At 43.3% G+C, this 27,223-nt stretch overlaps 1 protein-coding gene across 1 annotated transcript in view; it reads left to right on the top strand.

Annotated features, from left to right (window-relative positions):
• Positions 1-9,312: 9,312 nt before the first annotated feature.
• Positions 9,313-27,223, top strand: part of CFLAR (CASP8 and FADD like apoptosis regulator) — a gene marked incomplete at both ends in the record, with an annotated part of 33,223 nt that continues 15,312 nt past the window's right edge. Inside the window, 7 exons of the mRNA XM_080689351.1 lie at positions 9,313-9,644; positions 12,037-12,142; positions 15,345-15,480; positions 16,324-16,409; positions 21,819-22,218; positions 24,830-24,879; positions 26,055-26,136. Coding sequence (XP_080545477.1) covers positions 9,313-9,644; positions 12,037-12,142; positions 15,345-15,480; positions 16,324-16,409; positions 21,819-22,218; positions 24,830-24,879; positions 26,055-26,136 — 1,192 coding nt within the window. The remainder of the gene's footprint in view (positions 9,645-12,036; positions 12,143-15,344; positions 15,481-16,323; positions 16,410-21,818; positions 22,219-24,829; positions 24,880-26,054; positions 26,137-27,223) is intronic.

The following is a 27,223-nucleotide window of genomic DNA, read 5'->3' as shown; positions in this document are numbered from 1 at the left end:
TGTAATCCCAGTTCTTGGGAGGCTGAGACAAGAGACTCACAGTTTCAAGGCCAGCCTCAAGCAACCTAGAGGAACCCTCCCCCCCTTTTTTTTTTGCGGTACCAGGGATTGAACCCAGGGACATTCTACCTCCAAGCTATACCCCCAGCCCTATGTTTTATTTTTTATTTTGAAACAGGGTCTCACTGTATTGCAAAGGGCCTCAATAAGTAACTGAGGCTGTCCTTGAACAGTGATCCTCCTGTCTCAGCCTCCCAAAGGCTGGGATTACAAGCGTGCGCCACCATGCCTGGCTGAGAGACCCATTTTCTTTTTCTTTCTTTTTTTTTTTTCTTTTCTCTTTTTTCAGGTCTGGGGATAGAATCCAGGGTCATTCAACCTTTGAGCTACACCCCCTGCCCTATTTTTTTTTTATTATTCTTTATTTTGAAACAGGTTCTCACTAAGTTGCAGAAGGCCTCACTAAATAGCTGAGGCTGTCCGCAAACCTCAATCCTCCAGTCTCAGCCTCCCAAAGGCTGGGATTACAAGCGTGCACCACCACGCCCGGCTGAGAAACCCTATTTTCAAATAAAAAATAAAACAGGGCTGGAGGTATAGCTCAGGGGTAGAATGCACCTGGGTTCAATCCCTAGTACCAATTAAAAAAAAATTAAAAAGAGAGAAAGAAAAAAAAAAAGATGGGGAGGGAGGAGGGAAGAAAGGAGTAAAAGCCACACATTAGGAAATACATAAAGAACAGAAATTTATTTCTCAAAAATCTGGAGGCTTGGCAGTCTGAGATCAAAGTGCTGGCTCCTTGTCGGGACTTTTGTCTGCTTTCTTGAGCTCTTGGTCCTCTGGAAAGGAGGAATATTGTATCCTCACATGGCAGAAGGTAGAAAGGCAAAAAGGAAATGATCTCCTCTTTGTAAGCACCCTAATCTTATTCATGTGAAGGAGCCCTCAGGGCCTGGTCCCCTCTTAAAGGCCCCGCTGTTTAATCCTCTCCCACTGACATCTAAATTTTGGAGGAGACACAGTTGAACCATAGGAGCCTCATCAAAGAAATGAACAACCACAAAGTCTTCTTATTTTATGTCATTTTTATAATGGGAACTGTTATTTGTGGGCAATATCGTCTACTATGCTTTAAAATGCACTGTGTGAGAATCCAAATAATTTTTCACACATGTTTTTAGCCAGTGATATATAATGGCCAGTAGCATCCTAACTGGGGTGTTTTTGTTATTTAGTCTCAGTTAATGGTCTCCTAGACTCTACTTGAGTAGGCAACTGCAACACTGAGAAATCAGGACTCACATGATGGTGTATTATTACATACTCTCATTTTAAATATTTTGTGGGAGGTGTTTCATTGGAATTTCAGATACTATCTTCTATTTAAAATGCCTCCAGATGGAGGAGGAAAGAAAGGTTTATTACATGAACTGCTCACGTCGCCACACACAGCTAATGTCTGTGGGTCTTGCACACAGAGGGAGGGAGGGGGAGGGTTCTGTTCTGCTCCGGCCCAATGCACAGAACTTCTGTGAGTTGGCCACGTTGTATTTTGCCCAGGATTGCACGGCCCCTCCTCCTTTATCTCTGGAAACTTCTGGGTGACCCTTCTGTGTACTTCATGGTCATAGTTCACGGAGGCTTTTCAGACACCTGCGAGTTGCAGGTTTTCAAGCTGCTTTCTGCAGCTGGCAAGACAGGCTTCGCCCATCACCACAGGCTTATGGGCTTGGTAAGATATGACATTTGCTTAACCCAATCCGGCTGTGTGGACATGACCTTGCTTTCAGGCCAGGCCATGGCCTTGCTTCAGGTCCCAAGCAGGTCAAAGAATGGAATGTTAAGTATGTCTTTGGACAGATTAGCCGGTCCTGCAGGTCTTTACATGCTGATTACAGGGAACAGTATGTGCTTTGGAAACCACGTGGTCTGGAGCAATGGGCCTTCTGTGAGGAGGGCCGGGAAGGATGACTGAAGTTCACCACATTTTACTGTCATCTCTTCAGGCGAATGCTGGGTGCTAGGGGGTGAGCTATGCGCTGCACTAGAGGTATATGTAGGAAGGAGGCGCACAAAGGCCTTACTGACCAAGTCTGTGTGGGCTCCTCCCAGGGAAGCTTTATACAGTAGGGGATGCTTCACCTGGGCCTGAAAGCAGAACAGGGGTTTGCTTGGTGGGCGAGTGGAAGGGGGGGGGTCTAGGCAAAGGCAGTGGGAGAGGACTTGTTGAGGTTTGGGCGCTGAATGTGCAAGGTATGTACATGAGAGATGAGAGCAGACACTGGACCAGGCGTGGCCTTGACTAGAAAGGCAGATAGAACCTGCAACGGGAGATGAGGAATCACCGAAAGTTTGAAGTAAGAGAGTGACTGATTTCGAGCATGAACTTCAGAAAGTTCATTCCAATAGGAGATAGGTTTGGAGAGGGTGTGGCCAGGGGTGACCCAGGGGTAGAGCTGGGTACTAGTAGGGCACCACCAGACTCTGAGAAGCAGGTGCAGCGAGAGGGTGCTGAGGCATGGGAGGAGGTCAGAGAGGATGGGGCAGGACACCGTGGCGTGTGGTCAGCCAGGGAGAAAAGCCTCCAGGATGGATTGAGTAACAGGATCACATGGGCTAGAGCAGTCAGATGAAGACTTTAAAGTTTAATTTTTTATTTATTAATATTTTTGTTGTTGTACCGAGGATTGCACTCAGGCATTCTACCTCCGAACTATACCTCCAGCCCTATTTTTATGTTTTATTTTGAAACAGGGTCTAAGTTGTAGAGGGCCTCACGAGGTTGCCGAGGCTGGCCGTGAACCTGCGATCCTCGCGTCTCAGCCTCCTAAGTACTGGGATTACAAGTGTGTACCACAATGCCTGGCTTTATCTATTTTTAAATAAAATTAAAGTATACAACATGATATAATATTCATGTTTCTCTTGGTTTCTCTGCTGGCAAGAATGGTTGGTGGTGGTGCTATGGGTCTTGGGGAGCAATGTTCCAGTGTTCACTGGCTTTTCAGGGTTCGGAGGCAAGTGTGGCAGCGATGCAGGCCGTCTCCTGACCTCTGGGTTCCTGCTAGGATACCCTGTCTTCAAGCTCAGTGCTCCTAATGGTGGCCTTCTGATTGCCTGCTGTCTTGTGTAAGCAGGGTGGTTCTGGGGGCCCCAGGGGTTTTTGCTAGAAGCTTAACAGAAAGCCCCTTCCTTTGGCTCTTTCAGCAGTATTGTAAGTATCAGTATTAAGTACACTTCTACTGAAAATGCCTGGAGTTTTTTGTTTTCAGAACCTGAGTATTCTTTTATCAGCCAGTGTTGTAGAAATCACTGTTGTAATGAGTTAAATCTGCCTGCTTGCCTGCTTCCTCCTCCCCCTTCTCCTCCTTCTCCACCTCCACCTCCTCCTCCTCCTCCACCTCCTCCTCCCTCTCCTCCTCCCCCCCTCCCCCTCCCCCTCCCCCCTCCTCCTCCTTTTTGCATTCTAAACAGCACTGGCAAATGATCTCATGATTTCTACCAGAGATGTAGAAACTGGAACTAGACTTGGGTTTTAGCCACTCTGGTTATGATGGTTAGAGACAGTTTGTACTAAGGTGGGGATTTCGTGTGGGGGTGGAAAAGAAGGGGAGACAGTCATTGAATTAGAATATGCCAGAAGAAAAGGGGAAGTTCTTTAAAATTCCAGAAAGTGCACAGAAGCATTTTGTCTGGCTAGGGAAGGCAAATGGCTTAAAAGCAGGGTGAAAGGAAACAAAGGGGATGGGGCTCAAGCAGGAGGACTGGGTGCTTGAAAGCAGGGAGGCCTTAGGAATTGTGCCTGGACTGCTTCTTTGCTTCTCGTCCAAGTAAAGTGCAGGCAAGTGACTCTTAAGAAGAGCTGACTGAGTGCTGAGCCAGGGCGCAGGCAGGGTGGCGTCTGGAGTCCTTCTCTACGGCTCTAAAGACATTCTACAGCAACCCATTAACCTCATCATTCGAACCTTGTTAAATAAAATCTAACTTCTTCTTTTAACCCAGGGGTATCCTATGTCCAAGCTACATCTCCAGCCCTATTTTTTTTTTTTTTGAACAGGGTCTCACTAAGTTGCGGAGGGCCTCACTAAGTAGCTGAGGCTGGTCGTGAACCTGCAATCCTCCTGCCTCAGCCTCCCAAGTACTGGGATTACAAGCGTGCGCTACCACGCCCAGCTGGAGGTTGCGGTCTGTAGTTGTAGTTACCACTTTTTTATTTTATTTTTTTTGGTGGTACTGGGGTTCCTGGAAGCCCTTCTACCTCTGGGATACACTCCCACTGGCTACACTCCCAGACCTATTTTTTTAACTTTTTTATGTGGAAACAGGTTCGCTTAAGCCAGCGAGGCTGGCTCTGAACCAGCGCGATCCTCCTGTCTCCGCCTCCCAAGCGCGGGGATTACAAGTGTGCGCCACCACGCCCGGCTTGTAGTTGCCACTTTTAAGGTACCACAGTCAACTGTGGTCAGAAAATGTCATATAGAACATTCTAGAAGTAAACAGTTCATAACTTTTAAATTGTGCACTGTTGTGAGTAGCAAGATGAAATCTCACGGTGTCCTGTTCAGTCTTTCCTGGGAATATTTATTTTCACTTTGTTCAGAGTTTCCATATTGTATATGCTGCCCTCCTATTTGTCAGTGAGTACATTTCCAGGTTAACAGATGGACTGTTGTGGTATCTGTGTCTGAGTAACCCTTATTTTACCTAATTCATTAAGTTTCAGTGTGTGTGTGTGTGTGTGTGTGTGTGTGGTACTGGGGATTGAACCCAGGGGCGTTCTACCTCCAATCTACACCACCAGCCCTATTTTATTCTTTATTTTGAAGCAGAGTCTCACTGAGTTGTGGAGGGCCTCACTAAGTAGCTGAGGCTGGCCATGAACCTTCTTTCTTTCTCAGCCTCCCAAGTACTGGGATTACAAGTGTGCTCCACCACGCCCGGCTAAGTAGTCTCTTTTTGAAGTCTACATTTTATTCCTGTTTGTTAGTAATGTATAGAAATGTAGAAATGTAATTAACTTTTATTTATTGACCATATATCTCTAAAGGTTAACCTGTTATTTATTGGTTCTAACATTAAGAGATGAAGAATATCTTATTGCATGTGAATAATGATGGTTAATTTTCTGGTTCCAGAGCATCTATTCTGTTTCTTTTCTTTCTTTCTTTCTTGATTTGCTGTGCTGGCCCTGTCCTTCAATTCAGTACAATGCTGCACGGAAGAGTTGAGCACACATATCCTTGGCTCAGTCGTGTGTGTGTGTGTGTGTGTGTGTGTGTGTGTGTGTGTGTGTGTGGTGCTGGGGATTGAACCCAGGAGAATTCTACATGCAAGCTACACCCCCAGCCCGATTTTTTTTATCCTTTATTTTGAAACAGGGTCTCACTAAGTGTGGAAGGCCTCAAAATAGCTGAGGCTGGTCAGGAACCCACATCCTCCTGTCTTAGCCTCCCAAGTACTGGGATTACAAGTGTGTGCCACCACACCAGGCTTTAGTCCTAGTCCTGATTTTAAGGGAATGCTTCTGACATGTTATTATTAAGTACAATATTTGGTATAAGTTTTCCTCATATGTAATTACTATTTAACTGTTAATAAATTGCTGAGTAAGATAAGTCTCTTTTAATCCACAGATTTAGAGAATTCACATCTTTATTATAGCAAATTTCCCTATTCATGAACAAAATATTGTTCTCAATTTATGTAGTTCTTTATTCAGCTGTTGATGTAGTTTTTAGCCCTTTTTTCTTTTTGATCCCCTCCAATTTTGCTTCTTTTTAATTAAAACAATTTTTTTGTGTGTGGCACTGGAGATGGAACCCAGGGACATTCAACCTCTGAGCTATACCCTTCAGCCCTTATTATTTTTTGTTTTGAAACAGAGTCTCACTAGGTTGTTAAGATTCTCACTAAGTTCCTGAGGCTAATTTCAAACCTGTGATCCTCCTTCCTCAGCCTCCCAAGTACTGGGATTGCAGGCAAGTGTCACCATGCCTGGCAAGATTCTTATTTTAAACTCTTTCAAATGTAGGTAAATTGTCTTTATTTTGTCTACTGTCATAGTGATTTTTATTTTTGTGCACAGTACTTTTTGTGTGTGTGTGATAATGGAGATTTAACCCAGTGGGATTATACTTCTGAGTGGGGTATACCTCCACCTCCCCCCACCTTTTTTTTTTTGAAACATGGTCTCCCTAAGTTGCCAAAGCTGTCCTCAAACCTGTGATTCTCTTGTCTCTGCCTCCCAAGTACTGGGATTATAGGCATGTGCCATCATGCCTGGCTTGTGGATTGCAATTTTTAAGCACGAGTTTACCTCCAGCAAAAGTTCTTTCCTGATTGTCTCATACACCTTGGATTAGTAAAAGGGTGCTATGAGGGTTTTCATTTGCTTCTGAAGATACTATGACCTGCCCTAGTCTTAGAGTAATGTTTATGGTAATTTCTTGGCTTGGGCTTAACAAGAAGCCCCAGCAAAGTAGTGGTTAGTTGGAATGTAGCCCAACCTCTCCCTTCTTTCTCAAGTCCCCAACACCTCTAGCCACAATTAATTGCCCCAACCGACATCCCTGCAGCGTATAAACACTGTTATCTTGCCGCAGCTAGGTGGCCTGGGTCCACGGAGGGATCTGTTTTTTTTTTTTAAATATATTTTCTCTCAAGGTGCCAGATGCTATCATGAGTAATTTAGATTTTTCTGCCAAGCTACACCCCTATTAGTGCAGAGGGAGGCACCATGCCAGGGCTCTTGCTGAGTATTCGTGACTCGCAGAAAGCTGTTGTGGGTATGAGGGTTGGGAAAAAATGAGCAGATAACGCATTTTTAAAAAATTAAAATGTTAAACTCTTGGTGGCATTGTTATGTCATTGACAATTATGAATTAATAAAAGTTAGATGACTATAAAATAGAGAATTAAGCATTTTATTTCTAGTAATTCTGTTTGGTTCTTTTTCAAATGTGTCTGGTGAATTCAGATGATATTCTTTACTCTTTTGTTTAATGAGCTCTTATTTATTTTCCCTCTTATTTTATTTCTCCTAGTATATGTAAATTTTTATAGGCTAATTTTTAATAACAACTATTAACAAAATTGTGACTTTTAGTCAGTAGAATAGAAAAAGATCTAGGCATTCTTTTCACAGAAACTGACATATTAGGTTAAATGCTGTGAGCCTGTGAGTGGAGTATAGATTTTTCACATTCTGAAGCACCAACATTAGAATTCAGCTTTCAGCTGGGTGTGGTGGTGCACACTTGTACTCCTATCATTTGGGAGGCTGAGACAAAACGATCAGGGTTCGCGGACAGTGTCAGCTACTTAGTGAGGCCCTTTTTGCAATTCAGTGAGACCCTGTTTCAAAATAAAGAATAAGCCGGGCATGGTGGTGCACGCTTGTAATCCCCTTGCTTGGGAGGCTGAGATAGGAGGATCGCACAGGTTTGAAGCCAGCCTCAGCTACTTAGTGAGGATCTTAGCAATTTAGTGAGACCTTGTTTCCAAATAAAGTATAAAATAGGTCTGGGAGTATAGCCCAGAGGTAGAAAGCCCCTGGGTTCTGCCCCCGGTACACACACACACACACACACACACACACACACACACACACACAACAACAACCCCAAAAAACCACAAAAGAATAAAAAATAGGGCTGGGGGTGTTGCTCAGAGGTAGAATACCCCTGGATTCCACCCCCAATACTAAAAAAAAAAAAAAAAAAAAAAAAAAAAAAAAAAAATCAGCTTTCAGATAAAAAGCAAAATAGTCTGAGTACCAGTTTTCCTACTTTGGGTAATCATTTTAGTAAACTTTATTACTTCAGTTACAAACAGCCCTTTAAAATGAAGTTCAGCTGAATGGGCACGGGATTGGCAGAGCCACAACAATTAGGATAAAGATATAAAGATACTTGTACACACATATGAAGCAGCCATAGGCGATTTAGAATTGGATTGCTAAGATTAGAGTTTTAACCTGAGTAGTGTCTCATAAGAGCGGGTGAGGTACTTGCCCAGGAGAGCTGATTTAATGTAAAGTATAGCTATAAAATGTAAAAGTAAGCCAGGTGCGGTGGCACACACCTATAATCCCAGTACTTGGGAGGCCGAGACAGGAAGATTACAGGTTTGAGGATAACCTCAGCAAATAGTGAGATTCTCATCAACCTAGCAAGACCCTGTTTCAAAATAAAAATAAAATAGGGCTGGGGGTGTAGCTTGGAGGTAGAATGCCCCTGGGTTCAATTCCTAGCACCACAATAAATAAATAAATAAATAAATAAATAAATAAATAAAAATTTAAGAGAAGTAAATGGTGACCACCACTTGCAACTTAAATTTTGAAAAAAAGAAAAATGTTAAGTTGCAGTGAAAGGTCAGAAGATGGCACGAGCTTCCGTCCCAGGGATGAGATCTTCCCCTGGGTCTCCTGCCTCGTGTCCTTCCTCCACTCGTGCCACAGGACGTCTGATGGTAGTTGCTCCCATGTATCCCAGAGTCAGGGCATCAGGCACATCCATGGGGCTCTGGGTCTGCAGATCTGATCAGGACCTGGGAAGGCCTTCGCTCAGGCCTGATGGCAGGTCCTACGTTTGCTCTTGAGGTTGTGACAAGAGCTTGGGGCTTTGAGAGGATGGCAACAGAGCCACAGTTGTGAGCAACGGGTTTCAAAGCAGTGGAGCGTCGGGAAAAGGGATGGGTAGGCACGGAAGCCTGTTTCCCTGTGGTGTATGAGACCCCCCAGGGAGGCTAGAGTCTCTTTCGCCCTCACCTGTGAGGCCCAAGCCCCGTGACACCGGTTCCTCTCGTCTGCTCAGCTGCCTTGTGACTGGGATTTTTCCTTTTCTGCCCACTGAGGTCACTCATCACAGCTTAGTCATTAATTTCTTTCTCATGAGTTCCCCTGACCCTGTTTTACACTCTACTAAATTCTCATAAGCCATGCGGGATTTTTTGGAGATAATTTTTGTTTTTGATTTCATTTCCTTTAATATTTAGGTCTTATTCTCTGTGTCTCTTGGCTTTTGGGCTAGTCTTGGTCTTGGGTTTTGTCGACTGAGGATTCCTCTCTGTAGGCTTAAAAATCTGAATTGAATCGACTAGGTTAGAGAACAGCAAGAAAGGACGAGCCTAGGAATCCGAAGCATAAGTTACTTTGATAAGAGGATTAAAAAATAACAATACCGCTCTAACCACAGAACTCTTCCACTGGAAGGACACTGAAGGAAATGAAGAAAGCCCTCAGCGATGAATTTGGTGGCGCCCTGGCTCTCTGTTGAGTGGATTGGAGCTTTAGCACTGCAGTTCCTCAGGATGGCGCTGTGCCCGCTGTCTGCGGAGGTCCTCCATCAGGTGGAAGAGGCGCTGGATGAAGATGAGAAGGAGATGCTGCTGTTTTTATGCCGTGATATTGTTGCAGACACGGCTCCATGTACAGACGCGGCTATGTGTGCAAACGTGGCTCCACTTACTGTCAGGGACCTTTTAGATGTTTTAAGAAAGAGAGATAAGCTGTCTGCTGTGGATTTGGCTGAACTGCTCTACAGAGTGAGGCGGTTTGACCTGCTCAAGCGGATCTTGAAGATGGACAGAGGAGCCGTGGAGGCCCAGCTGCGCAAGCTCCCGCACCTGGTTTCTGACTATAGGTAATTTATCAGCTCTCCTGCAGGCTGGGCCGGTGGGGGAGTGGGGAGGTGGTCTAGACTCTGCTGAGGAGTAGAAACGAGGACAGCCAAATCACTTTCTTTCTCCTCTGATCCAGTGCCACCTGACATCACTTTATTTCTCTGAGCTTTTTGGATTCTTAAGACACCCTTACTAGAAACTGGATAGACGATCAAGGTCATAGTGAAAGTAAAAGGGACAGATGGTGTGCCTTTGCCTGACCGATAGAATGATAAGAAAAGAAGAACGACAGGAACAGCTAAGCGCTAATCATTCTTGCCAGCTTCTGACAGTGGGAGGGCTGCCGTGGTGTTTGCCAGATGGTTTTCTATATGTCAGTCTTTGGCAATTTCCGGTACTAAGAAAGGAAATAACAAGTCAGATAGTAATCTTCCTTTCTCAATCCCTGTGAGTCCTGCCTCTGAGGGCCAAGTTTCCTTCCTGTGGTTCTGCCCTCAAAGGCTCTGGAAACTCCAAATCGAGCATCTCTTCAAAGACTGACCACCCCCGAGCTCCTCGCACTCCCTGAAGTGCCCTTAAATTCAGACCGCCTTTGAGTTGTTCCTCCTGCTCACATGGTGTGTCTCAAAGGTTCCTAGGGGCACAGAACTCACCAGAAAGACCGAGCTTTCTGGGAGAGAAGAAGAGCACTTGCTCCTAAGCTGCTGTTGCTTTTTTCTCCAGGCCACCACCAGCCTTTTGTTCTATTGATCAGTGTGTACTTGGAGATGGTGTGCATTATTAAGAACTATGCCACAGAGAGCTGAAAGCTGTGTACGCTGTGGGAAGTATCTGAGTTGAGTTGGAAGGCCTGTTCCAAGCTTTGGGCCTACCTGTTACAGGTCATACAGAATGAGTCAGTCACTGACCTTGGTTGGGTCTTTGTTTTTCTCCTTGTAAAGTGAAGAATAACGCACCCAACTTCATAAGGTTGTTGTGAACAGCAGTTGTGATCATTTACCATAGGAAGTACTTTTTTGGGAAGGTACTGGGGATTGAACCCAAGGGTTCTCTTTCACTAAACTATATCTCTCAGCTCTTTTTTTAAAATTTGAGTCAGGGTCTCACCAAGTTATCCAGGCTGGCTTTCAGCTTTCCATCCGCTTGCTTCAGCCTCCTGAGTAGCTGGGATTACAGGCATATGTCAGTGCACCTGGCTTCTGTGAAGTGCTTTTTTAAAAACTGCACTCTGTGGGATGTAAGGGGCGATTGTTGTTATTCTTGATCGTCTGTGTGTCCAACCATTATAAAATGTCATTCATCTTCTTTATACTTTTGGGAGGCCCTGACTGGGTTTTGGAGACTAGGCTAGAGTACTCTCTTGCTATTTCCTTGCTCTGCTGAGTGGAGACGGTGCAGCAGACCCTCTGGAAGAGAGGCGGGGGTATCGGGCTCTTCATCCATCTGTTCAGCAAGCTTCCATGTGTAGCAGCATGTGCCAGGTGTTCTGTCAAGCTCTAGGACAAAATGAAGAATCTCCCTTCCCTGGGAACCTGGGACTCTAACTAGGAGAATGGTCTTCTAAACAGCAATGCCAATGTCATGGTAATAATGTTAGTAATGTGAGCACTTGGTAATATGTGACTTGCAGCTCCACCTGGAAAGAGGTGGTTGAGTCAGGCCGGGCTTTCTAGACTGAGACATCCCTGGGCAGAGTCCCCATGAGGCAGATGCCTTTTACCCTTTGGATTCAAACATGGGCCAGGATATACAAGGTGTTTCTTTGTTTTAGAATCTGGTGGCTCAAAGTATGGTCCCTGGATCATCATCACCTGGGAGCTTGTCAGATGGAGGAGATGGCCACCTTCAATTCTATTTCTGCCTTTCATGGTAGTCATTTGGATTCTTATTTTTTATTTTTTTTTGCGGGTCTGGGGATGGAACCCAGGGGCATTCAACCTCCGAGCTACACCCCCAGCCCTATTTTTTATACTCTGTTTTGAAACAGGGTCTCACTGAGTTCCAAAGGGCCTCACTAAGTAGTAGCTGAGGCTGTCCTAGAACTGTGATTCTCCTATCTCAGCCTCCCAAATGCTGGGATTACAAGAGTGTGCCGCCACGCCCGGATATCATTTGGATTCTTAATTCATTACGCTGTAACTTGTGGGGAAGCCAGGGGATTTCTCAAGGAGGCTCCCATTCTTTGAGTTGTTTTCAGTATTGTTAGTTGAAAAGGGAGGGTCCATGTCCTATTGAAAACAGAGGAAGCCGGGCTTGGTGGTACATGCCTGTCATCCCAACTACTCCGGCTGACAGGAGGACCATGGGGACACGCTTAACCTGGGGGCAAGAATTAGTCTTTCAGTCAAGTATTGGGAGGCAGGGACTGTTGGACTCATCTGAGTTTACTAAAGCAGCTTGTCTGGTTTACAGGGTGCTGCTGATGGAGATTGGTGAGGATCTGGATAAGTCTGATGTCTCCTCATTAATTTTCCTCATGAAGGATTACACAGGCCGAGGCAAGGTATCCAAGGATCAGGTGAGTTTTCTGCTTTTTGTTCACGTTCCCAAGAGCCTCTCAGAAGTTGTGTGTGGATGTGTGTGTGTGTGTGTGTGTGTGTGTGTGTGTGTGTGTGTGTGGTGTGTGGTGTGTGTGATGCTCTTTTAGTGTGGAAAGGAATAAAGCAGACCTGCAACTGTGTCGATGGGAGTCAGACATCAGAAGTGGCTTTTTAAAAATAACATCCAGCCGGGCGTGGTGGTGCACGCTTGTAATCCCAGCATTTGGGAGGCTGAGACGGGAGGACCGCAGTTTTCGGGCAACCTCAGCTACTCAGTGAGGCCCTTTGCAACTCAGTGACACCCTGTTTCAAAATAAAGAATAAAAAATAGGGTTCGGGGTGCGGCTTGGAGGTAGAATGCCCCTGGGTTCCATCTCCAGTAATGCAAAAAAGATAAGAAAACAAACAGAAAACAAACAAACAAACAAACAAAAACATCAAATCAGCCCAGGTGTCCATCAACAAATGAAAATGGATCACAAAATTGAGGTATATACACCTAATGGAAGCCAGGCATGGTGGCACATGTTTGTAATCCCAGTACTTGGGAGGCCAAGACAGGAGGATCACAGGTATGAAGCCAAGCCTCAACAACTTGTGAGGCCCTTTTGCAACTTAAGTGAGACCCTGTTTCCAAATAAAATATTAAAGAAAAAAGCTCTGTGGGTGTAGCCCAGAGGTAGAAGGCCCCTAGGTTCCATCCCCAGTATCCCCCAAATAAATAAATAAATAAACAAATAAGAACAAAATTATATCACTGGCAGGAAAATGGATGGGACTAGAGAATATTATGCTGAGTGAGATTAACCAGTCTCAGAAAGCAAATAATTGTATGTGTTCTCCCATATGTGGAAGCTAGAGAGAATTGATAAGAGACCTCAGATAAAGGAATAGACTCCAACCCAGTGATGGGGGGTGTTGAGAGGAGGGAATCAGGGAGTTAGAGACATAATGAAGGTAACATTTTAAATAATGCTATGTACAGATATAAAATTATCAATACCAATGTCAATGACATGTAAGAGGAGGGGGGGGGCCCTGAGGGAGACACAGCAAGTGCTGTGTGCATGTGTTCCTGTCACTGTATACTTCATTATGGTGCATAATTACAATACACCGGTAAAAGCATATTTAAAAATACAAATAACACTGATGGGAAGAGAATTGGTTTCTGAGGTGAGAAAGGCAGGGGGGTGTGATTTTCTGGTGTGGCCATGGGTGTTCTTTTTATCCTTGGGTTTTACACACCTTATATCTGGAAAACGCATAGGCCTGGCTTCTGCCTGGTTCTTTCCCTGACTGAACAGATCACGTGACTGGGTTAGGAAATCCCATCTGCTTATGTGAGTAGAGTCAGGCGGGAAATGCCAGCCCACTCTCATCATGTGCCTTCAGCTGTCAGCCTGGGGTCATGAGGCCGCCTGTGGAGACCACCTGGGAGAAGGGCCTTGTGACTGATCTACCTGGGAAATGGCTAACTAGAGGTTAAGGATTGAAGACCAGGTAGAGGTGAAGGGATGTCACCATTTGAATTCCATTGAGGCCCACCCGGTACTGCTGACATATGGATAGACCTAGAAGAGCCTGCATCTCTAGTCTGTGAGAAGAGGTCCTTCAGATGGGTAAACTGTCTCTAAGGACTCTGGCTAGTCATTGCCTGAGATTCTTCTCATGTTTCTTAATGATCATAGTTCCTTTTCTGAAACCTGGAAATATAGAGTGACTGCATGTTTCTACATCAGATACAGAATGAGGAGGAAAATGAAAGATAGAAGTCTTTTTGGTTTCCCTTGATCAACTTCTCTCTCATCGTTTATATATATGTAATTATGTTTGTTATTTTTAAAAATAAAGATAGCACTTCAGTAATCAAATGTTAAACACAGAGCCTGCAGCATGGTGTCACATGCTTAATCTAGTACTAGGGAGGTTGGGACAGGAGGATCCAGGTTCATGGCCTGCTTCTGCTACTTAGTGAGGCCCTCTACAATTTAGTGAGACCCTGTTTCAAAATAAAGAATAATAAATTGGACTGAGGGTGTAGCTCAGAGGTTGAATACCCCTGAATTTCAACCCCAGTACCGAAAAAAAAAATTGAAAACTTAGCTGGGTGTGGTGGCGCACCCTTGTAATCCCAGCATTTGAAAGGCTGAGACAGGAGGATTGCGGTTTGCAGACAGCCTCATCTACTTAGTGAGACTCTGTTTCAAAATAAAAAGTAAAAAATAGGGGTAGGGGTGTAGCTTGGAGGTAGAATACCCCTGAGTTCCACCCTCAGTACTACACATGCAAAAGTTAAACACAAAAGAAATAAAACCCAAAGCAATGGCTGTTTCTGAAATGTAGTTCTTTCATAATCCCTGTGGATCAAGGTAAATGAATAAGGAAGTACCTAAACCTTGTATAATTTTGTCTCTCCATAGCCCCATGAGTCAGAATGAGCTGCAATGGCTAGCACTGATGAGAACATTTTAATATAAATAAATAAATAAATAAATAAATAAATATTATTGCTAGGTGCTTTTTTCCCCCATAAAACATTTCCCCCAGCTTTCTTTTTGTTTCCTCTTCTTGGGGAAGTCCTTAGAGTCGTGAGTTTAACACCAGCCTTATCATTTGGGGAAGAGAATGACTTCAAGAGAATTTTACTTTTAGGCCTGCTCCTTCATGGTACTTCTTCTTTTTTTTTTTTTTTTTTTTTTTTTGAGGTACCAGGGATGGAACCCAGGGACATTGTACCTCTGAGCTCACCCCAGCCCTATTTTTTTAGTCTTTTTATTTTTGAAACAGGGTCTCACTGAATTGCGAAGGGCCTCGCTAAATAGCTAAGGCTGTCCGCGAACCTTGGTCCTTTGGTCTCCGCCTCCCGAGTGCGGAGATTACAAGTGTGCGCCACCATGCCCGGCTTCATGGTTCTTCTTAATGACACAAAATGTCTCATGTTTCTATCCCCAATCTAGGAATAGGCTGCTCACCCAAGGACTTACCACCACAACATTTTGAGTAAAATTCAGGAGGGCAATTTGCTCAGGACAGAGATGTCTGGATGAGGACCACTGAAGGTCACCAGAAGGGCTCATTTTGTCCCACTCTCGTATTCTAAATTGCATGGCTTGGGTTTGCTTGGGAGCTTATTTGACAGCTCCACTGACATTTATTTTTTGTTGTTGGTTTTCTAAGAGTTTCTTGGATCTGATGATTGAATTGGAGAAACTAGACCTGCTTGCTCCAGATCAATTGGATTTACTAGAAAAATGCCTAAAGAACATCCACAGGATAGACCTGAAGAAAAAAATCCAGAAGTACAAGCAGTCTGGTAAGAAGACTTCGGGCCTCTTAGTGTCCAAAGCAAGCATCTGTGTATAGTGGGCACAGTTGATAAAGATTCTTTGTTGGCTGAGTAGAGAGAAGGGAACCTCAGTGTCCGCAGCCACCTCTCATCAGGGCTAGAGATCACATCCTTTATATCCTCCCATCCCAGAGCTGCTGACTCCATTTCCCCATGCTCACCCCACAGGATCTCAGCTCCCTGAAAAATGCCGCTAAGCCATACTTATCCTTCCAGCCTTTCAGGAACAGTCTGTACCTCTGTTTCCATGGCTGGCAAAGCTCTTGAGGGCTTCTCAGTATATACTGAACCCTACTGCCTGGCTCCAGTATCTGGCCTGGTGATTCCCCATCCAGCTCTGGGTGGTGTCACCGAGGTCCCGTTCCAGCCCTGCACATGTCCCGAGCTTCACCAGAGCTCCTCATGGCAAAGGGCGTCTTTGATTTCTCCCTTGATAAAGGGAGCCAGATTCACAGCAGTTTTTTTCCCCTTATGCCACATAACCCTGTTGTATTTTAGCCTCACACCTGTGTTTGCCATTCATTGACATCATAGGGCCTGGATAAGACCCACTGATCTACAGAACATGCCTCTACCCTCTCATATTCTACATGACTGATAAACAGTCCAGAACAGGAGTGATGTTTTTAGTCCATTCTTGGTGTTTGGTAGAAGGGTCATCTGATTTAATATTTTGAAATCAGTTGGGTGGCTGGAAAGTTTTGGGTATGTTGAAAGAATGCTGATTGACCTTGGACTGATCCATTGTGGAAGATTCATCAGATAATAATTTATAAATCTTAACTCAGTACCTCTCTTCTGCTCTTATAGCTCAAGGAGCGGAAAGAAATTATGTGAATTCTATAGAAGCCTCTCCTCCAGACTTGACTCTCAAAGTTCCTTCCTATGGCTTAAGGGTGAGTCTGCAGCCAACATATGGAGTGACAGCGTGAAACTGTTTCAGACCTTAATAATAACAGATATATTTTTAGTATCTGAAAAGATTTTCAGATGAGATGAGCCGGGAAGGCATTTGGGAGGCTGAGACAGGAGGCTCGCAGTTCGAGGAGAGCCTCAGCTACTACTTAGTGAGGCCCTTTGCAACTCAGTGAGACTCTGTTTGAAATAGAGCTGGGGGTGTAACTCAGAGGTAGAATGTCCCGGGTTCCATCCCCAGTATCGAAAAAAAAAATTGTGATAGAAATGTGTATTTGTTTAAAAAATTGTATAACAATTTATGATTACAAAGTTGTTTATTTGAAGAACGCAGAGAAATATACAAAGAAGAAAATAAATCACCTATATCTCACTCCTCAGAAACAACCACTGTTACTATTTTGGGATGTTTCCTTCTAGTCTCTTCCATGAGTGATAACCTCTGGGTTTATGTGTACAATTGGACATTTTTCATTGTTTATTTGTGCCTTTGAAAACTTTACTATGTAAATAAAAGAGGATTTTATAGTAAAAGAGGAAATTCCTGTGAAAATATTCAAATATATTAAAAAAGGCATTAAATGTTCTACTTACTCTGTGATATTGTCCCCAAGCTCCTTTCTCAAGCGGTATCCTCTGTCAACTAGCTTCTTCTGTAACCATCTAAAGATAGTTCATGTATATACATTCCATTCTTTCTTCAGTTCAAATGGTAGCATACTGTGCCCATTGTACTGATCTAAAAATTCTTGAAAACTATTTCCAGTATTTTGTTGCTATTGGCAGTACTGAAAAATAAATATTTGTATCTACCTCTCAGTGCATTTGTTTTTTTTTTAACTGAAATTATCTTAATATTTTAACAAAATTTTTTTGTTATTAAGTGATAAAAGGTTTTTTTGGTTCATGAACATAAATATCACACAGTCACTTAAAGTTCTACAGGTATCATCAGAGTTGTTCTTTGGTGGATCTTTTATCTTGAGAAGAATGTTGGTGTATATAATCTTATCTTGGCCTCATTATAAAGTTATGTGAATTCTGTAGTGAGGACTTAAGCCAGAGTGCAGTTTCATAGTTAAATTACAAACACTTTCATGAAAGTAGGTGATGAAAACATTAACTACTCCTATCATATAAGTAGTTTCTGGGAGACTTTGAGCCTTAAGAAATACCAGTGAAGCTGGGCGTGGTGGCGCACGCTAGTAATCCCAGCATTCGGGAGGCTGAGACCTGAGGATCGCAGTTCGCGGACAGCCTCAGCTACTTAGAGAGGCCCTCTGCAACCCAGTGAGACCCAGTTTCAAAATAAAGAATAAAAAATAGGACAGTGGGTGTAGCTCAGAGGTCAAATGCCCCTGGGTTCCATCCCCAGACCCTCCCCCCCAAAAAAAGAAATACCAGTGAGCAACAGAATTTCAGAGCTAAAGTAAATGCCAAGGATAGCACTGTCCCACCTATTCATTGAATAAAATAAGAAAACTTAGGTAAGAACAGTAAATGATTGCACACCTCTACCAACTAGCAGAATGGGCCCAGTCCACGCTCCTCCTGCTGCCCTGTGGTATCTCTAATAAACTACAGTCGTGACATACCTTAAACATAGCTTTCATTTGTGTCCTTAGTCTCTGCTGCAAAATCATGTGGCAAAGCAGATTTAGGATTCAGGTGCAGATGTTTTGAGATGTCTTCTGCAATTGTCTTATCTAATATAAGTGATACTGCCACTCTTAGTTACAATCCTAGTATTTGTACTATTGAGTTTCTGTTTTGTAAATGGTTATAAATATATTCACTGCCCATGTAGCCTGTTGAGAACCACTGTACTCTGTGTATCCCTTTCTCCTTAAACTTGATATATTTATTTATTTTTATTTTTTGGTGGTACTGGGGATGGAATCCAGGGACTTTCTACCTCTGGGATACACTCCCAGACCTATTTTATACTTTATTTGGAAACAAGGTCTCACTAAGTTGCTGAGAGCCTCAGTAGCTGAGGCTGGCTTCGAACCTGCGCAATCCTCCAGTCTCCGCCTCCCAAGCACGGGGATTACAAGTGTGCACCACCATGCCCGGCTTCAACTTGATATATTTAATACGTGACCTGTATCATTCATTCAGTTAGTAAGCAGACATTATGACATATGTATTTGGTAACTTTCTTAGAAGATTTAGGAGCTAAATACCTAGATGTTAACTCAATATAAGACTGTGAGAATGTTTCAAAAATTCCAATGGCATTAACCAGAGCACAAGGATATTATAGAATAAAAAAGTTGTACCTGGGCTGGGCGTGGTGGCGCACATGCTTGTACTCCCCGCACTTGGGAGGCAGAGACTGGAGGATCCTGCAGGTTTGAAGCCAGCGTGCTGGCTTAAGAGACCCTGTTTCTAAATTTAAAAAAAAGTATAAAAATAGGTCTGGTAGTGTAGGCTGGAGGTAGAAGGGTTTCCAGGAACCTTAGTACCACCAAAAAAAAAAAAAAAAAAAAATAGTTGTACCTGGGCGGAGTGGCACATGATTGAAATCCTAGTACTTGGGAGGCTAAGGCAAGAGGATAAAATGTTTGAGGACAGACTTAGCAAGTAGCAAGACTCTTATCAATCTAGTGAAACCCTATTTCAATATAAAAATAAAAAATAGGACTGTAGGTGTAGCTTGGAGGTAGAATGCCCCTGGGTCCAGTTCTCAGTAACACACACACACACACACACACACACCTGTATGATTCTACAATATAATGCTTTTAAAGTCTAGCTTTGATTTCTTTGGTGGTATGTAAAAGTGAATATACATCCATATGGGGGACCAATTTCTATCTAATATGATCAGCCTTTGGCAAAGTCATAGATTATTTTGAAAAAAAAAAGCAACTTAAATGTCTTTAATTTAGACACACAGATTTAGCTACAGATACAGCCTAACAGATAGTATACTTCTCTCTTAAGGCTAGAATATTTTCAGGGACCTATTTGAGCCAGGTGTGATGGTGCATGCCTGTAATCCCAGTACTTGAGAGGCTGAGATAGCAGAATTGCAGGTTTGAGGCCAGCCTCAGCAACTTTGCAAGGCCCTCAACAACTTAAGGAGACCCTGTTACAAAATAAAAAAATAAAATAGGGCTATGAGTGTAGATCAGTGGTAGACAGCTATGTGTATCAGATGGTTGACAGTGTGTGATATGTAGACCTTACATAGGACCTGCCACATCCAAAGAGAAAGAGTTGGTTTAATCACTTATTCTCAGATTAATCCCACCCTATCCCTCAGAGGTGGTTTGTCAAGAATTCTTAACTATCAAGAATCAGGCCCACATGTGGCTTACATGGAACTAAGCAGTTATAGAAAAGCCATCATTGGATATATTCAGTACTTTCCTGTACTCAGCACTGTACAAACTGCTTATGTGTATTTAATTGTTACAAAAATCTAAAAGGTAGGTACTATTATCATCATCCTCATTTACAGATGCAGAAACAGAGAGAAGTTACACTTGCTGAGGGTTACATACCTATTAACTGACAGCATGACTCATAGGCAGGTGTGTCTGGCGTGGACAGATGTGTACTCCTACCCACAGTGGACTTTGCCCCTATGTTAAAGGTCATTCATACATTCCAACAGCTTTTTTTTTTTATTTTCCTTTCTGTACTGGGGATGGAACCCAGGGGCATTTGACCTCTGAGCCGTACGCCCAACTGTTTTTTATTCTTTATTTTGAAGCAGGGTCTCACTGAGTTGCAGAGGGCCTCACTAAGTAGCTGAGGCTGTCTGTGAACCGTGATCCTCCTGTCTCAGCCTTCCAGATGCTGGGATCACAAGCGTGCGCCACCATGCCCGGCTCCAATAGCTTATTCTAAGTTGAGATATTATAGCAACTACACAGTACTATAACATCTGGTTTTATTGAGCTATTTTGAATTATTTTAATATGCTAGTTTGGCATATTTACAGTTTCATCATTCTTTTTTAAAAGTTGCCTTGTTCTTTGACTACATAACAAGGGTTTGCGGAGCTAATGGAGGTGTAATATAGTGTGCCCTCACTTACAGAGTGACCTTTTTCTTTCTATTTGAAGCACCAGAATGGGAGATGTACGGGAAAAGGACTTGTGGCACACCTTCCAAGTAAGACTATTTTTCTTCCTATTCGTTCGTTATAAATGTTTGATAATTCAAGTACAAAATGTTGCATTTTTAGAGTTGGCAGTTTCCTTTATCTACCTATTCTAATTATGCTCTCAAGAAGAGTTAACTCTTAAAATGGATTCTCTGGCATCTTTATTAACCAGAGTTAAGTATACCATCTTACTCCATCAAAGGCATGGTCTTGGCTATGGGACATTTATGTTGAAATGGCGCTATAACCAGGCCTTAGTAAACACTAATCCAGATATGATAATAAGCCATGTAAAACCAAATATCCAGCAGTAGTGAAAAGAATCATTAACAGGTTATTGTTTTATAGCCCGTTTAATAAATCTGAATACCCTACAGAAGACATTCTCCTTCCCTAAGAAGAAAGAAAAAACGTGCAGTTAAAAAAAACCTGGTCAGCCGGGCATGGTGGCACACGCTTGTAATCCTTGCGCTTGGGAGGCAGAGACAGGAGGAAAGCGTAGATTCGAAGCCAGCCGTGCGCGCTGGTTTAGGAGACCCTGTTTCCAAATAAAAATGTAAAAAATAGGTCTGGGAGTGTAGCCCGGAGGTAGAAGGGCTTCCAGGAACCCCAGTACCACCAAAAAAGAAAAAAAAAAAAACCTGGTCACTTCAGCTGGGTGTGGTGGTGCATATCTGTAATCCCAGTACTTGGGAGGCTGAGACAGGAGGATCTCAGGTTCAAGACCAGTTGCCGCAACTTAGTGAGGCCCTTAGTAATTTAGTGGGATCCTGTTTCAAAATAAAAAAATAAAATAGGGCTGGGGGTATATCTCAGAGATAGAATGTCCCTGGGTTCAATCCCCATTAACACACACACACACACACACACACACACACACACACACAACCACACACCAAAACGCAAAGAAACTGGTCCTAAACCATATGGGGTTTGTTCTCTTAAACATCAGCACTTGATTCCATAGCGTGTGTGCATGCTTCTGTGTATGTGGTGTGTGTGTGTGTGTGTGTGTGTGTGTGTGTGTGTGTGTGTTTACTATGGATTCAATTTAGGGCCTTACACATGCTAGGCAAGTGTTCTCCCACTAAGGTATATCCACAGCCATTTTTAATTATCTGTTTTGAGATAGCATCTCACTAAGTTATTCATGCTGGCCTTTGTGATCTTCCTGCCTCTGCCTCCCGAGTCTCTGGGATTACAGGCGTGTGCCAGTGCACCTAGCTCCATAACATCATTTTTGAATAGTCGGTTCTTTCGCTTGTTTTAGGCCTCCCTGAAGCGAGGGTGTAGCCTTGGTCTTGCACTGATGAAGCAGCCGGGTGCTGGTCCACAGATGGGCCTCCGTGGAGGGCCGCACTCCTTGCAATTTGTCCTCTGCGCGCCGAGGGATCCTGGGCGTTTTGAGTGGGTGGCAGCTGATGGAAGCATCCTTTGCATGGCAGGCATCTTGCCAGTGCTTTGTGACTCAGCCAACATGCTGTGTGTGCACCTGGAAACTGAGAGGCATTTTGGCCAAATTGGCCATATGGTGCGGCTCACGCCTGCAACTCGACCTATATTCTGCTCTCCAGCAAAGGCTGTAGAGAAGCAAATTGATTCTTGTGGCAACTTCATGTTTCTGATGAGGTGGTTGGAATCAGCATTCTGGAGGGGAGATAGGAGACCTGGTAGACGTGCCGAGGAATTATAAATAAATAGTATTCTTCCCGGGGGGCTCCCTGGTCACAGACTGGTCATAATTACACAGGTGAGACATGAGAGGTTCTCTGCTTAGGAGAGCTACTTGCCCGCTTTTGCCTGGACTTGGTTTATGTGCTCATAAAAGAAAAAAGCATCTGGTAAGTTAGTCTTAGTCTAATAGAAGTTTAAAATAACCAAACCAAGTGCCCCTATTGATTTGACTCCCAATAGACCTTAATGAAAGATCACGGTGATGGCAGTGACTACAATTTATTAAGCTCTTGCTGAAGGATTTCAGCTGGGATAGGCATATCATATAGATGATTTTGTGGAGTTTTTTTCCCCTCTCATTTGTTTGTTTTGTTAAAGCAATGAGCCAGGTGTGGCGGTGTGTGTGCCTGTGATGCGGGCACTCCGGAGGCTCTGAGACAGGAGGACCCCAAGTTTGAAGCCAGACTTGGCAACTTAGTGACACTCTCAGCAACTTAGTGAGACTGTTTCAAAAGTAAAAATAAAAGCTAGGGGGTATAGCTTGGAGGCAGAATTCTCCTGGGTTCAATCCTAGTGCCAAAAATAAACATTAAAAAATAGTAAAGTCATCCGGGCATGGTAGCGCACGCTTGTAATCCCAGTATTCGGGAGGCTGAGACCGGAGGATTGCAGTTTGCGGCCAGCCTCAGCTACTTAGTGAGGCCCCCTGCAACTCAGACACGGTTTCAAAATAAAGAATAAAAGATAGGGCAGGGGCTGTAGCTCGGAGGTCGAATGCCCCTGGGTTCCATCCCCAGACCTGAAAAAAAAAAAAAATAAGGTAAAATTTCCTCTTAATTCTAAATGGAGATAGCCACTGTTAATGTTTGATTCATGTACCTCTAGACTCTTAGATTTAAGCATAATATACAATTGTCCCTTGCTAACTTTGAGGGATTGGTTCCAGGACCATCTGTGGATACTCAAGTCCCTTTTATAGAATAGTATAATATATGCATATAACCTATGCACATCTTGTCCTATACTTTAAGTCATCTCTAGATTACATATAGATACCTAATAGAAGGTAAATGCCATGTAAATAGTTTTTACTAAATTGTTTAGAAAACAATGATAAGAAAACATTGCTTGTGCATGTTCTGTACAGTTGCAGGGGTTTTTCCCTAATATTTTTCATCCTTTAGTTGATGCCACAGACACAGCACCCATAGAAATGGAAAGCCAACTGTATGGAAGTCAAATATGCATGTAATATTTGCAATCTGCAGGGCCTAGTGGCACATGCTCGTAATCCCAGTACTTCAGAGGCTGAGACAGAAGGATCTCAAGTTTGAGGCCAGTCTCAGCAACATAGCGAGATCCTGTTTCAAATCAAAAAATAAAAAAGGGCAGGGGATGTAGCACAGAGATAGAATGCCCCAAATTCAATCCCCAGTACCAAAAATAGATAAATAATAAAAATAACATGGAATCACCATTATACATTTTTTTTGGTAGTACTGGGGGTTGGACCCAGGGATGTTCCACCTTTGAGCTTACATCACCAGCCCCTTTTTAATTTTTTTGTTTGTTTTGAAACAGAGTCTTGCTAGGTTTCTGAGAGTCTTGCTACATTGCCGAGATTGTCCTTGAACCAGCAGTCCTCCTGTCTCAGCCTCCCCAAAACAGCTAGGATTACAGGTATACACCACCATGGTAAATATCTTTGATATACATGTTTGAATTCATAGACTATTATGTCCTTAAAACTTCTAATAGGAGAATGGTGGCTTAGAGGATATTGCCAGTTGTCCTATTTTGACTTACATAGTATTAACATTTCAAAGTGCACATTTCCTCCAAACCTTAATACTAGAATTTTCTTTGCTTATCTTTAGACCTGATTTCTTATTTTGCAACAGTCTTGTAAGATAGATATAAGTAATTTAGCTTAGAGACTAAGAAGGCCCTTAGAGAAGGAAATCCCTTTCACAGAGCTTGACAGTGATGGAGTTAGGGTTTGACCAGCCCCTAATGGCTTCAGAACTAATGGTTCCTTCACCAATATGGGCTGTGTCATTTTGTCTAGGAAAATTTGCTCTAAGCTTATCTACATTTGCCAGGCTCACTATCCTTTATTGACATTTTATTTAATGACCTCCCAATATCACTAGACTATGAAACCATTTGCCATCTGTTCTATAAGTAGCAAACACATGTAAGTGTTCTCTTGTCTGCACTTTGCAAGGCTGCTTCCTTTAGGTCTTGCTGGCTGTTTCAGGATGTGCAAAAAAGCTACTAATATTATTGTGCAATGAGATAACTGAATTCCTCTTATTGGGTTAAAAACGTGCTGGCCACTGCCTTCCCCACAGAAGGAAAGGACAGCTTCTTCCGTGTGCTCGTTAAGCAGTTTTTCCACCCAGTCCTTGTGTAGCACGGACACTTGAGTTATGAGCCAAGTTTTTCAGTTTGAGGTTGGATTTGGGGCTGATTATAGCTGGAGAAAGAGACAGTTGAAGAAAACAGGCAAAGAGAACAGTTGTGAGATAAAGAAACGCAGCCAGCATGGGGGTGGCTTTAGTTCTCCTAACGCTTTGTAAAAATGATTTCTCTCTCTTCCCCCAGGAGAACCAGTGAAGACATCTGTTCAGGAATCAGGAGCTTCTTTGCCGTGGGTACAGAATAAAGGATCTGATTTGGCATTGTATTTGTATGCACAGTATCTGCAGAGAACACAGACTTCTTTTTTAAAAAAAACAAACAAACCTGTCTGTAAAGAATTCTTTGCAACAGTGGAACACCCTGAGTATTGTTCTTCTGAGAACTGGTTTTCCAAAGAACCTTGAATGTAGCAAAGAGAAAAATGTTCAAGTGGATGGCATTAGAGAAATTTATTATTATTATTATTATTATTATTATTATTATTATTATTATTTGGTGGTACTGGGGTTCCTGGAAGCCCTTCTACCTCCGGGCTACACTCCCAGACCTATTTTTACATTTTTATTTGGAAACAGGGTCTCCTAAGCCAGCCGCGCGGCTGGCTTCGAACCTGCGTGATCCTCCTGTCTCTGCCTCCCAAGCGCGGGGATTACAAGCGTGTGCCTCCACGCCCGGCAAGCATTAGAGAAATTTTATAGTGGCACCTCTCGTCTCAGCTGAGCGATTGCTCAGCGCGTGAGTAGGCGGTGACACTACACACAGAAGCCAGTGGCTTGCTTTGGCTTTTTTCTTGGGGTGAGCCTTTTCTTCCTTCAGAAGAGGCAATGAATGGAAGGTCTCCATTTGTATTGGTTTAAAAAGATGTCACTTGTTTCTACTTTAAGTTACTGTGGAGACATATGATCCATCTCTGTGCTTCAAATCGTCTTTATTCTGCAGAGCTATGACACATGTAGAGACTATAGTTTTCATTTAAATTAAGTGAAAACTGATCCAGGTATGGTGGTTCACTCCTGGAATCCCAGTACTTGAGATGCTGAGACAGGAGGATCACAAGTTTAAGGCCAGAATCAACAACTTGGCTAGACCCCACTTCAAAATAAAAATTAAAAAGGGCTGGGGAGTATATAGCTTAGTGGTAGAATGCCCCTGGGTTCAATCCCCAGTACCATAAAAAAAAAGTAAAAATTGAAATAGCTGTTTTTTCTTAAACACATTACCCTAATAGAGGAAATGTTTTATATTAATGGAAAATGTCAGGTGTGATGACTTTAGGCTATATCTACAAAGTGGCTCACCTGCCAAGGGGATACTGAAGGAAATCCAAACGAAGAGATGGCATAGGAGTGGGGTTTGTGGGGACAGAGCAGCAACCAGTCTTTAATAATCTCTGCCTTTTTTCCCCCAGCACATATCCGAGGACAGATACAAGATGCAGAGCAAGCCCCTCGGAATCTGCTTGATAATCGATTGCATCGGCAATGACATAGGTAGGCATAGAAGGGGCAGATTAATTATGCCCCACAGTGAGGTCATGGACAGACAAGTTGTATTCATCTGAGTGATCAACGTTAGCTGCTGTAACAAAGAGCACTGGGCTGTGACATTTGTCGCTGATGTCTATCGTCGTCTAGTGTGGACTGGGCTGAGAGAGCTTTGCTCTGTGTGGTCACTCAGTGGCTCTATCATCGTCCAAGGCCTTGGAGTCTTCTTCAGGGTCCTCTTTGTCTGGTGGGTGATGAAGGAAGAGAGATTGTATGGAGGATCTTATCTTAGATTTTAGAGATCAGGCCTGAAAGGGATGTGTATCATTTTAACCCTTGTTCTGTGGGTCAGAACTCAGTCAGTCACCCTAACTGCAGTTAGGACATGGATACAGCAATCTAGCTGTGTGTCAGAAGGGAAACTGGGGGACACGCAGCATTGTCTCAGGTACAGGGGTGGTAAAGTTGGTGCTTCGGTCTTGCCTTTCCATCCTGGATGTTGTGACGGGGGTGGGGGGAGGCTTAGGATCTGAGCGACATTTTTATTGCTGGCTTCCAGTGTTACCAGCTGTCCCATCACTTCATGTAGACTATGAAAGCTTTCCTCAGAGACATGAAAGAGATGATAAACACGCGTTGCCTTAGAGGGCTTGGATACTGGCCTGCGACCTTTAATTTGCTGATGATCAACCTATGTGTCATCGCCACCCGCTGGATCTGGATTGATTCTCTTGCTCAGTTGTTGGATGTCTGACTCAAACTGAGTCACCGATGATGCACCAAAAGAGAACGAGAAGAGCCTAGACACGAGGAATAATGTGCTCTTCAATTATTTATGTCTTCCTTGAGAGATCAATCATTGTAGTTCCACCGTTTTCCAGCATCTCAACATTCTCTTAGAATGAGTCAGAACTATCTTTTAGGCCCACTTAAAACGTTACCATGGGAAGTTTTATGAAGAAAGAGTTGAGGAGAAGGTCAAATTAGCAAATACAAGACAGAATTTCCCCCAGTTTCAGATATTATTCTGCTTCCTCACATTCTATTTTTGGTCAGATGTGAGAAATGTTGTCTCTTCCGCTATAGATAAGTA

Source organism: Muscardinus avellanarius, assembly GCF_963383645.1.
Source record: "Muscardinus avellanarius genome assembly, chromosome: 2".
NCBI lineage: Eukaryota > Metazoa > Chordata > Mammalia > Rodentia > Gliridae > Muscardinus > Muscardinus avellanarius.
Note: the sequence above shows the minus strand (reverse complement) of the source record. Positions and strands in the feature narration are given on the sequence as shown.